This window comes from Lolium perenne, chromosome 7, assembly GCF_019359855.2.
Source record: "Lolium perenne isolate Kyuss_39 chromosome 7, Kyuss_2.0, whole genome shotgun sequence".
Classification (NCBI taxonomy): domain Eukaryota; kingdom Viridiplantae; phylum Streptophyta; class Magnoliopsida; order Poales; family Poaceae; genus Lolium; species Lolium perenne.
Genome location: NC_067250.2, coordinates 66,181,732 through 66,194,933, shown reverse-complemented (window position 1 = coordinate 66,194,933; position 13,202 = coordinate 66,181,732). Strand labels below are relative to the sequence as shown.

At 44.6% G+C, this 13,202-nt stretch overlaps 1 protein-coding gene across 1 annotated transcript; it reads left to right on the top strand.

Moving 5' to 3' along the window:
- Positions 1-1,900: 1,900 nt before the first annotated feature.
- LOC127317223 (transcription factor bHLH162-like) lies at positions 1,901-10,037 on the top strand. Its single transcript, XM_051347745.2, has 3 exons — positions 1,901-2,119; positions 8,860-9,249; positions 9,686-10,037. The coding sequence occupies exons 1-3, from the start codon at positions 1,943-1,945 to the stop codon at positions 9,758-9,760; spliced, it is 642 nt and encodes a 213-aa protein (XP_051203705.1). The 5' UTR covers positions 1,901-1,942; the 3' UTR covers positions 9,761-10,037.
- The last annotated feature ends 3,165 nt before the right edge of the window (positions 10,038-13,202 follow it).

Genomic DNA, 13,202 nt, shown 5'->3' with positions numbered 1-13,202 from the left:
GTGTGTACTATGCTCCAACACTTATGTGAGATGAAAAGTCGATGATGAACTGTCACTATATTTGTACATGGATAGTTTGCAGAGCGACGTGCGACGTAGCTGTTCTTGTCTGGACCACTGGCTACAACTGAGTTGGCAACATCTCCACATGGTTTTCGTGGCTATGTGTTTGGATCTCTGGTACCACCGTACCAGTGCTCCCTCCCGGTGCAAAAAAAATTCAAATAATATTACTTTGTGAAAAATAAGTAAATTTTCAGGCACGTAGTAATCTACATATATGTTCAAATGATGAATCTGTATAAAATAATGCAAATAATGTGACCTGTGCAAGAAGTTTCGGAGTGTTTCTACATATTTTTAATTTCCTCTTGACTCATGCTTATTATTTTTTTACAGAAGGCAAATATCAACATTATGTTTTGAAGAAATGTGCAGGCATGATTTTTTAAAAGAATTTTTTGTGGCCCTACAAGATTTTTTAGCCAAAAAGCTTCACCGGATATATTCTGAATAATGGGTCACACCACAAATTTCTGTGGCTTTTAAATTTGGTCCACGCTAGCTAGATAGTTGTGTCCTTCCGCACATTGCCAAATCCATCGGTATAGTTGGCACTGACACCTTCCATACCAAACAATAATACTACAAAGTAACCATATATAATTTTCGTTAGTGTCATTAGGTTTTTACCCCGTTCTGGGTACTCGATATCAAGTATGTATCAGCGGATTTCCAGGTAGTGCGAGAGGGACCTCTTTCCTGTTACCTGTTTTCTGCGTGCGTGTCTGTTGTTACAAAGACTTTGTATTTCTGTTATGCACTAATATAGTTTGATCCCGATCCAGCTAGGTCGATCTATCCTCTCTTATGTACACCTTTACGAATGCAAGTTTCGAACCAAATGGCATGCACTCGGACCCTAGCTAGATAGCTCAAATCTGGATCGCTCTGATGCTTGTACTCGGGCCCTAGCTAGATAGGTCAAATCTGGGTTGCTCTGATGCTTTCACTGCTTCACATGACCGATAATATGCTGATGTTTCACCGAGGGATCCACATATGCATGCATATGTAGCATGGCACGTGATTTTTATTTTTTTTGCACAATTATTCCTAAGGCCAGGGTAACCTATTATGTTCCTGCGGAATTTCAGAAAGACTGAAAACTATACTTCCTCTAACCTAAAGTATAAGGCACACTTTTTCGCACTTTCTTTGATGATGCATGACTTTGACCACTAATTTGTACAAAATTATATGTTCTCAGAATGTATAAACATCCTTAATTTTTTGGATATATTATAAGTACAAATTATAGTCAAACCTAAAATAAAATGTTGATCAGCGAATTTAAGTGCGCCTTCTTTTTGTTTTGCGAAAAGGGTACCTTCTTTTGGGATGAAGATAGTATCTCAATTTTACAATTTACTCCAACTGTCATAAAGGGGATCTTGTCCAACCATGTACGGACTCACGTTAGTTGGTCTAACCTTTATAAAACAGAGCCTGACCATGTGTACGTAGGAAAATTTGTTTCGAAACACTGAAATCACGTCGGTATACGTTGGTACTCCCTCCCCCACAAATAGCATGCATGTGTAGGCTCTCCAAATATTATATATACTACTACTTGAGCTAGCCATTTGAGCGTACGTATTTTAATACATCATATATACATATTTTAATACTAGCTAGCTAGCCATTTGAGCGTACGTGTGCAGTGTCTTTATGTACATGGCATATTTCTAAGAGCCTATGCAGTCCTCCCTTTGGCCGGCTCTTATCCGTATACACGCATAATATCCCTCCCATTTAGACCAAGCCAGGTACGTTTTCTTCCTCTTATCCTGGTCTTTCCTTCTCCCACGTGGAATTCTTCCTGTCTATATGTAGGCTGAGAGGTGATATCTAGATAGATGGATATTTGTGTGTCAGAGAGATGGAGGTAAAGGAGAAGGCTAAGGCAGAAATGGTAGTGAAGAGAACCAGGATGAACAGCAGCACGACGACTGCGCCAGTGGAGAGGAAGGAGACGGAGAAGGAGAGGAGGCAGCACATGAAGGAGCTTTATGCAAAGCTTGCCTCCTTAATCCCAAAAGAACACTGCTCCTCCACTGTAAGCATTGCTGAATGTAATTTCTTTGTTTAATTACATTCTTATCTATTTTCCCTACATTAGCTATGTACCGCAGTCTCCATTTCGACTAGGAAAGGAAACACGAGAATGCTAAGTAGCGCGGTTTATCCAGCTCCACGTGCATTTTTAACAATAGTTATACATATGTTCTTAATTATAGCCCTTCTCTTCACATAAAATATCGTAATTAAGGAGACCAAATAAGTTATATGGGCATCTAATCTTCTGGCAATATGTTGCTAGCTAGCTCTCCTCATCAAGGGGAACACACGAAGTCACATGATACTTTTGTCATTACACACAGGGGCTTGTGTGTTAGTTTTTTGTGAGAGGAAAAGTACCTTATTACAGCATCTCCAGTCGCGTCCCCCAAACCGTGCCCCAAAGCGATTTGGGACGCGCCGGACAAAAAAACGTTCCCAGCCGCGTTCCCCAAAGCCGATTTTTCTCCGGCGCGCCCCGATACGGTGTCCGGCGCCCCCAGGCCGTCCCCGCCCCACAGGGACGCTCCGGGCACGCCGGACACAACGAAAAGCGAGGTGCGCGGGCTCCCACATGTCGGCGACTATTTCCATAAACCGTTGGTTCGCGCCTTTTTTTCTCGTGGGTCCTTCCCTCCCGCGCTTCCCACCCCTCCGCCGCCGCTGGATTTACCGGCAGTTTCGACGAATGATCTCTTAGGAGAGTCGGCACCGTCGTCGCGGCTGGCACTCTCGCCGGTCGTTCCGCCGCCGCCGCTTCGCCAGCGCGTCCCAGAACGCGGCGTCAAATCCGCCCCACGTCCGCGCACACAAGGTGCTTGACGACTTGCCAGGTACGCGTGATTGGCCGTTGTTCATTGCCACGTCTTCCGCGGCGCAATTTTAACCATTGATTTTTCTTCAGACATGGATAGCGACGACGAGATGATTGCCCTACTGCTGGAGGGCGAGCAAGCCTTCGACGATGACCTCAGGGAGCATTTGTTGATCATCGCGTCCCTCCAGGACGTGCTTGACGCCGAGGCGGGGAAGAGGAAGAGGCCACGCCGCGGAGGATCAAGGCCGGGGAGAAAGAAGTTGAAGCCCCGGCTGAGGATGGAGGGGCATACCATGCTGCACAATGACTACTTCGCAAATGAGGCAACACATGCCGACAAATTTCGGCACCGGTATAGGATGAGCAAGGGTCTGTTCATGAATATCCTCCACGACGTTGAGACTTCGACCCCTACTTCAAGCTCAAGCACGACGCTGTAGGCGATGTCGGGCTCTCGTCGATTCAGAAGTGCACCGCCGCCATGAGGATACTTGCATACGGAGCACCTGCCGATACACAGGACGACTACCTTCGCATGAGTGAGTCTACTGCCATTGAGTGCATGTACAAGTTTTTCCGAGTTGTGGTGGGAAAGTTTGGCAAATACTACTTGAGAGGGCCAACTTAGGAAGAGACTGCAAGGATCATGGCACAAAATGTTGCCAGAGGATTCTCTGGAATGCTTGGAAGCATCGATTGCATGCACTGGTCATGGAAGAACTGCTCGTTTACTTGGCAAGGTATATACAAAGAGCGTCATGGATATTGCAGTGTGGTGCTTGAAGCTTTGGTAGATTATTTCCTCTGGATTTGGCATTCTTTCTTTGGCATGGCGGGATCACACAATGACATCAACGTGTTGCAGCAGTCTCCGGTGTTCAGCAGATTAGTGGAAGGTCATGCTCCACCATGCACTATGAGGTCAATGGCCACCAATATACCAAAGGCTATTATCTAGCAGATGGTATATATCAAGAATGGGCCACTTTTGTCAAAACAATCTCGAATCCATCAGGTCAGAAGAATTCCCACTTTGCTGCGCCACAGGAGGCTTGCAGGAAGGATGTTGAGCGGGCATTTGGTGTGCTTCAAGCTTAATTTGCAATTTTCCGGTACCCTGTTCTAAGCTGGTCTCACGACCAAATGCGGGATGTGATGCAGGCTTGTGTGATCATGCACAACATGATCATCGAGGATGACCGCAAGAATCATGCCAGGACACATGTTGGTCCCTATGAGTGTCAGGGCCCTCTTGCGGAGGTCGATCATGAGTTGCCTGCAGATTTTGCTGATTTCCTCGCCATGCACGCAGAGATCCGTGACAACAATGTTCACGAGCAACTTCAAGTTGATCTCGTTGAGCATTTGTGGAGGATCAAAGCATTATCAGCAAATACCGCGGCACCTTGATCTAGCCCTATTTATTACATTTGTTTAGTTGTTTTATTGTTTGTTGTATTTTAATTTGAAAACAATCTCCGCATACTAATAAATGGTTGTGTTTTCAAAAACCCTTATTTCATGTTTGGGGCGGCGTTTGAGGGACGCGACTAGGAAGCGGTGCCCCCCCAAACGCGGCACGAACAAAACACGTCCCCCAAACGCTCGATCCGGCGCCGTTTGGAGGACGGTTTGGGGAACACGACTGGAGATGCTCTTACCTGAAGTACATGTTCTTAAACCTAGGTCCAGTTCTCCATTCTACTTAGTTGAATCTAGCTACTGCACTGCAAATTGTTAGCTTAACGACTATTTGAATATATATTCTGGCATAATCTGAGTAGCAACAAGTCTTCATGTAAAATCAAAGGTCCCATTTGAAATGCCTGTTTGTTTTGATGGAAGCTGACACAAATTATATGGTTTATCTTGCAAAATTACTGATCCAACTTGGTAGGTCAAAAAGTAAAAATATAACAATAATATTATTTCATTAAGTTTGCTCGTGAGAGGGATCAATGTCTTATGTGACTTTCCATGCGACCATTCGTCAAACTCAGAGTATAATAACTCTAAAAGGAAATCAAATAGACAAACTAATCATACATGCCATTACTGTTGCTCATACTTTATAACAAGTATGTGAAGATCTAACATTATTAGGAGGTACTCAGGTACATATCTCTCTAAAGAAATATCAACATGCTGGCAAAACGGAACCTCAACGATCGACTCGCAATCTTGAATGGATAATTTTTATTTTTATTATGAACACTCAAGTGATGAAGAAAAAATAGCAGGTTGTAAGTAAAGCTCCTATGTTTAGAAAGTGTAATATGACACCACGTGCAAAAAACGGATTCTTAGAAACTTAGAATACATATGTAGACGTAGAGTTTGACAAGGATTATAGACCTAGTTTGTACTCCAAGTCTTGTCTCTAGCTAGGTGTCCCTTTTTATATACCTCTTGAGGGTCATGTACATATTAAAAACATATATTAGGATTCTACAACTTTTTCATGGTACCAGAGTGGTTAGTCACATGACAGCGATCCTATGACTTCCTCCACTTTCACATCGCACGCCGCCCCCGAGGAAATCAATATTTTCTCCTTGGGGGGGGGGGGGGGGGGGGCCCCCGGTCTCAATCAACGATGGGACCGGTTCTTAAATTTTCAAATTTCCAGTTCCTAAATTTTCACATTAGATCAATTTTTCATTTACCCACATTCCGACGATCTTTGAGATGCCCTCAAATTCCGGTGAACCCGTTGACACCTAGTGCCAAGCGTTCAGCACATGGCCGAGTCTAGTGGACAAGATCCATCTTATGGTGCATGGCGGTAGTCATAAACATCCAGAGAAGATACGCGTTGGCTTCAGTACGCCGCCATGAATCTATGGAGATAAGCCGCACCATGCCACCATGAATCTCTAGAGGAATCCAAGTGCCACATGAGCTTGCATACCGGCCGGCTGTGTCAGGTTCTCAAGAACGTTTTTTTAAACAGCAGACTCACTAGGAGTCCAGCTTTGAGTTAACAAAGCCAACAACCAGCCAGGGATTACACAAGGCGAACCGAACAAACACCCACACACACAACACCACACAACACAACATAATGGCCGAACGATACAAGGGCACACCCTGAAATGCTTACAACTCAACACTACTAGCAAGCACCAAAGGAACATGCAAAGCGAAGACTACAACTCTCCAGCACCGAGGGCAACGAGCAGTGAAGGCGCGACGAGGCACTGCCAAAGAGCAGGATGGAGATTCATGAGCGAGGAAGGCCCCCTGAACTGGAAGCACCAAAACACATTCCAGTTCCCACACCGAAGAGGGCCCCTACCCGCCTTGGCTCGAAGGCGTCGAAACATCGGTCATGGGAAAAGCTCACCCGAGAGCTGGGGAAGTGCTGAACTTGAGCTCCGAGGCAGCCCCAGTACACGACCACTAGGAAGGGGGAGCACACCACACCGGCCAAACCGCCGCGGCCTAAGGACGGCCAGAGAGAAGCAGGAAAGCCAACCGGAGCAACTGCACGAGACCAAAGTTTCCACCTTTAACCTCACCGAGCATCGCACTCCCCAGGTGACGCCTCCAAGGAGGATACGGCGTGCAGCACATCGACACCGCCTAATTTGAGAGATTTTGGGCTTCACCCGGGAGGTTGGTCGGGGTGGAGACAGGGGACCTCAGCCACGCCTCCAAGGAGGAAGAACGGCGCCCGCAGGTGTGGCCGCTTCTGGGCCGGGCCAGCCAACCTAGGGTTTCCCCCGGTCCCGAACCACACACCAGCTCCCACCGCAATCCAGAGCGAGCAGCAAGCCGCCGCTAAGCCGAAATCAGGGAGGAGAGAGAGAAGAGGGGGAACAACCTCGATCTGACGGGGAGGTGGCCTCCATGCCGCAGCCACCACCCGCCGCGGTCCAACCTCCCAAGAGGTCGCAGCCGACGGCCAGAGTCACCCGCGCCGATGCCTACCGCGCGCGTCGTCACCTCGCCTGAAGGACCGTTGCCCTGGTCATGTAGTCCTCCAAATCGAAGCAGAGCGACGAGATCCTCGGCGCCACCGTCCTCAGCAGCCGCACGGCTTTCCGGCGGTCACCTCAGGTGGCGGCAAGGGAGGAGGAAAGGTGGAAGGAGGGGCCTGGCGGCGCTAGGTTTGGATGCCGCCCGAGTCGCCCCAGCGGGAGCGACGCGGGGGCAGGAAGATTGGGTTCGTGCCCACCATCGGTTCTGAAGAACGTGTCCGCCTCGAGGGCTCTACATCCACAACTAGATGGTATCACCGAGCGACACGATTTCACCAACTCACCATGCTTCTCCACATGGCACCGACCACCGGAGGGTGCCCTCCTGGACCCTCGGTCACCCAGGAGTAAGCATACGATCCAAGTTCCACATAAGTTGGCTCCAGCATCGCAACTACAACGATCATAATTATGCATGTGCGAGAATTGCGTCGGAACAAACTCTGCATCGGATCCACCGAGCCGAACAATGACAATAAGTCGTACTACGACTTTTCATAGCTAGGCTACAAGCCAAGATATTCGTCGAGCACGATAAGCGACATCACCATCCACACACTAGGCCAAGATCCAATTATCGGCAACTTCTAAATATAAGGCCATAGACCTGACTTTAAATAAAGCCTGAAGATCTGGATAATATAAGTTTTGAACCCACACGCAACACAGTATCGAAATCATCACCATCGTGAGAGACGCCTTCAAGAGGAACGCCATTGGCCACACCTCTGCTGCTCTGACATGCCTAACAATCATCGCCAAGGTCTACATCAATGTGGTCTTCATTAACAAAACAATCTTGTCAATACATAACCCGCTGATAGTACAATGATAGTACAATTGAAAGGGAGACGACCACGACATTGAGTGTGTCCCACGACAACAGTGACGACATTACCAGCGTCCAATGGCTAAGACTGCATCGACACACTACAACCATGCACATGATTCTAGCAAAACCGGAGTGTGCTCGGTGGATTTCCTCCCGTTCTACCAAAGCTGGTGGTCTCACCTACACCACGTCCTCTTATATCCACAAAATGCCTCTGACGGTATCCCTGAGGGTGCAAAACGTCGTCCACGATAGTACCTTTGAAGGTTCAACCAAAGCTGGAGGTCTCACCACTGCGTCCTCTTATATCCACAAAATGCTTCCGACGGTATCCCTGAGGGTGCAAAATGTCACCCATGACAGTACCTTTGAAGGTTCAAAACGTCGCCCAAGAGTGCATCTTCGTCAAAAAAAGGAAAAAAGGAAGCGCAAGGAGAATGTGGCTACATCGACTACGACTAGCACTACATCGACTACGGAGAGTACTACATCAACCACGACTATCTCGACCACGGCTACATCATTTTCGACTACCTCGACACATCAACAACAACTCCAGTCAACATTGTCCGCGTCATTACTTGGCGTCCATGACACTCAGAGTGTAACTGCGAGATGGAAGAAAATGCACTAGAAAGGGACATTGATGATGACAAGGCAAATAAGGAGACAAAACTGTGAGGCATCAAATCCAGTCGCAGGTCATCCGCTTCAATAACGCTACGACTAAGAAGAAATTTTATAATACAAAGGCGGACGTTAAGTTAGAATAGGACTCTAGACCTAGCTTCTTGTACTCCAAGTCTCTTCCCTTGGTGTACCTTTTTATATGCCCCTTGAGGGTCTTGAAATATAAAAAAACAGATATTAGGGTTCTAGAACATTTACACCGAGACGCTGGGGCTGGGGGTTATCCTATTTAGAAAAGAATCATATAAACATAATGTATCCGAAACCATTATTCCACAAGGAGATGAAATGGCCCGAATTAGAAATTTGAACTTCACAATGTTAATTATATGGGATGAAAGAAATCAGCATATTCGAATATGAGTTTCTGTTTTGCTCTAATGCATGTTTCTATTAACTTTATGGTGCAAGGGTAGGATACATTGACATTGTTGGGCAGCTTGGATGAAGCAGTAACATACATCAAAAGGCTCAAGGATAGGGTTGACGAGCTACACAAAAGGAGGAGCTCTGCACAATATGTGGCTAGATTAAGAGGGGGAGCTTGTAGTGCCGTCTCGACGATGATGAGTGGTGGCATAGGGTCAGAGTTAGAAGTTGAGAAAGAAGAAAAAGGGTTGCTTGCACCGGTAGTGGAGGTTCGGTATCACAACGATTCGAGCATGGACGTGATGCTGATATGCAGCGTAAAGAGACCGATAAAGCTCCATGAGGTGATCGCCATACACCAGGAAGAAGGCGCGGAGATTGTCAATGCAAACCATTCCGTGGCTAGGCATAAAATATTCTACAGCATACACTCCAGGGTAATCAAATATGACCTACAACGTCATACCCAATCAAATGCATCCTCTGTTGAAACTTGATGACATTGTACACATTTTTTAGTGTTCTGCTTATATTTTTAACTTGCTAGAAAATGCATTAAGAATGTATAATGATATTTTCTTTTTGAGCAAAATCTAACAACACTACTTGTAGTATATTAGGCTTAACTGTTTCCATTTTTTTACGGCGGAAACTGTTTTCATATTTTACTAGGCAAAATTAAGAAATCTAGACATCACACTCTCTCGGAATTTATTTATTTATGAAAGGAGACAATATACATAAGAAGGTACAGTCGATGCTTTCTTTCAAATGATGGTTATTATTTTTTTCTCTTTTAATTATTTTCCATAATCAATAGAATCATATTCTTCTTTTACACATCAATAAATTTTCTCCCTGTAAACTGTGCAGGCTTTCAGCTCAAGAATTGGCATTGATGTTTCAAGGGTCTCAGAAAGACTGGGAGCATTGGTATATAATGGATAAGTCATATCAATCAATATACCATGGAGAGAATATCAGAAACATCACTCAGGCGATACATGATGGTTAGTTAGTTACCCAATACAATGGATTAAACAACATATGTAATCATTCTCCATGTTTACTTCACAACATCACCGGTTTACACAGAAAATTAAGTTGGTCTTTGTTCGATCCATCAGCATGTATAATTTTATTCGCAAGTTTATCTGTCACAACCTTCTCAGTGTTCAATTTCTTGAAAAGGAGACTTCTATATTCCAGGTTACATATTTTAAATCTGATGCAAGCCCTCAAAAGCAAAGACTACGACAAATCTGAAATCAGTGTGTTGGTAAAGGAGGCTAGAAGTCTTTATATTCTAAATTTCGAATCCTTCTAATTTTCTTTTAGCCGCCGCACCTATAATAATGTTGCCCATGAGCTTGCAAAGCTGGATGCAAGTTCTGAGTTTGAGGACTCTTTCTAGGATGTTTCTTCTCCCAGCTGTATACTCTGTTGGACAGCGTATAAGTTTTTTTCTTTTGAGAAACACAGTACAAACGCAAGATGCTCACATACACGCGCAAACATTTACCCCAATGATCGCACACACGCACACACTACCCCTATGAGCACTTCCGAAAGAATGAGCCGGCAGATTGGATCTTGAAATTGACGAAGTCACCACGGGCGTCTCGCTGTCGACGGGAACGTCGCCTCCTACCGAATGAATATCTCGCCTTTATGATACACACATATATCAAACCTGGGTTTGAACATTGGTGGGCTGGAGGGTACAACCACCCTCCTGACCACCCAACCTCAGGTTGGTTCTCGGGACAGCATATAAGGTAATGGTGGTTAAGTAGCAGTTATTTGTGTAAAGAAAAAAGTGAACACAATATAAGTTACTTCTGATTGTACCATTTTTATGTTAGAAAAGTAGTTACCTAGCACATTGCACCAAATTAGCCAATACCTGAAATTTCCCCTCTTAGAATGAAATATTTGGAAGACCAAACATGTATACAATCTGTGAAGTTGTGTTCAAACAAAGTGCAATATTCGTAAGAATCAATATCCGAATGATTATAACCAGTTTGCAGGATAAGCCTAAAGTAGAAAAAAATCATGTGAAAAAGAGAACAAATAAGAAAAGAGAAATATTGATAGGTATGACCACACCAATCACGTGTGAGCAGAGAAGCTAGCTCATGAAGATTACCGACACAAATGCACTTTCATCACCACCACATGTGTTGTGTGTACCTATACCTGGCCATGTTTTGGGCCGGGCCGGACCTCGAGCCAGGGTGAGGAAAGCCCGATGCCGGAAAATAAGGCCCAAGCCGGGCCTGTGGAGGGCGGCAGTGCCGGTCCTGGAGCTTCCAACTCCTCTTCCTCCTTCTCTTCCATGCTTCTGTGATGTCGTCCTTCCCTCCTCGATCTTCTGTGATGCCCTCTCTTCTCTCCATCCGTGACGATGTATCCTTACCATTGACACGAGACGGATTATCAAGTAGTATACCATCCTCGAGGGTAAGCAGCGGAGGATTGAGTTCACTTGTAGTTGACGCGTTGGCAATGACGCACATGATGTGGTGAAGGCCGAAGGTCGGGCTGCATCATCTCCCCCCACTTGAAAAAGAGTCGTCCTCGATGAAAAATCTTCACGAATGTATAGAGGAGGTAGATGACATGAACGCTTGAATGTCCCATTCACTTGTCAAGAGCCCCATCAATAGCACAAGAAAAGCCAAGCAACACTCAAAGGGTAGCCAATGTTCCATGGGTTTATCAAGAGAGCGCAAGTAGAAGGAGGTCACCTTAGTAAGATGTCGGTGTGCTCTCATCGATAGATCTTGTGTAGTCGAAGTGGTGGGTTCGATCTTCTCATTGAAGCACTTGTGGAGGTAGCTCTCTAGAGCTCGTTTCGTCAACTCATGCTCCATAGAGGTTGACGTTGTCATTCTTGCACCTACACACACAATAGCCATATCAAATAACGTGTGTGCATGGTATATGAACACATCATCCATCATGATGCGCCATTTCTTTTGCACATCATCATTAGCGTTAAGCAAAGCATCATAATAGATATGGTGAATATGCGGAGTAAACATGAGAACATGCTCAACATGGATATATGCAAAGTCTCCAAAGTTTGAGAGAGTTATGGGGGCAATCTCATTCACAAGCATATTAACGTAATTGCAAAACAAGCATTGGAAAAAGCAATTGTTTATCATTTTGGTTGCATTAATGGGAGAATAGTGCAAGCATGTAGCACAAAACTTGTTCAAGTTTTTATCATATCATGGCTTGGTCAAAGTGTCACAAGCAACTAATTCCACATGATCAACAATAGTGGTATCACAAGTATCACAAGGGAAAGTGAAAGAAGCATATGACATAGCAATAGGATCATCCAACGCATGCAAGCACTCACAAATCATCATGTCCACTAGTGGGATCATGGCATCATCAACACCTATGTTGTTACCTTTGTAGTCCCGCTCATGTGAGTGTAATAACCCAGAACATAGGAATAACGAAGGGTAGATTTAGAAATGGGATGTGCATTTCATCGCAAAACGAGGGAAATTTTCGCGCCTTATTGCAACTAAACCTAAGAGGGATCGAGGTTCTCTCTCATTTTGCAATTAGGGTTAGGCAATGTGAGTTAGTGAAATTTCGACATGATCTCTTTTGTATCTTGTTGATTTGGGAGTTGAATTCATTTGAAAAGTTATAATACATTGATCACATTAACCAATATGCAATAATGATTATAGAAAATGAAATTCACAATTTAAATACAACTTATGAATTTAAATGACTTTGAATTCAAATTGAATATTAAATACAACAATTATTCAGAAATATAAACATTACATAAATCAAAAGCTCATAAGCAAAATTTGAGCTTTATTGATATCACAACACAATTTACATTGTCTTAACAATATTCTTGATACAAGAATTAAAGGACAATAAACAGAAATGAAAATGAAGATTACAAATATTGATCCTAAACTAAAACCCTAGACTAAATAACTTGAAGTATATCTCCATGGTCATATTCATCTTCAAAACCTGCAAAACAACACAACAAGTACTAACCAGGGGGTTAGTGTTAGCCAAGAATTCAGTTTGGACAGAAACAAGTGTCCTGCACACTTGTGCATGTCAAAACCTTGGACAGCACAGGATAAGAGCAACACCAGACCAAACCTGAGCACCACCAGGGCTCAAGTTTCAGCATATGAGAGCACACAGCTCATGTGTGCTGAGCAAGCCACAGCAAGGCCATGCATTGGCCTAGTCACCAAAGCAAGCTAGGCATGTGTGGCATTGCAAGAACAGAAGTAGGGATGATATAAAAGGGCACAAACCCAAGATCAGTGCACAGTCGACCAGATAAGGATTCACAAGGTAAGCTGAAGATAGAACAGGCATAGTT

What these genes read in the sequence shown, in the direction of transcription:
- LOC127317223 (XM_051347745.2), top strand. Translation starts at nt 1,943, where the DNA reads ATGGAGGTAAAGGAGAAGGCTAAGGCAGAAATGGTAGTGAAGAGAACC. An exon ending in AAGAACACTGCTCCTCCACT is followed by an intron (nt 2,120 to 8,859) that starts GTAAGCATTGCT and finishes GTGCAAGGGTAG; the next exon opens with GATACATTGACATTGTTGGG. An exon ending in TCTACAGCATACACTCCAGG is followed by an intron (nt 9,250 to 9,685) that starts GTAATCAAATAT and finishes TAAACTGTGCAG; the next exon opens with GCTTTCAGCTCAAGAATTGG.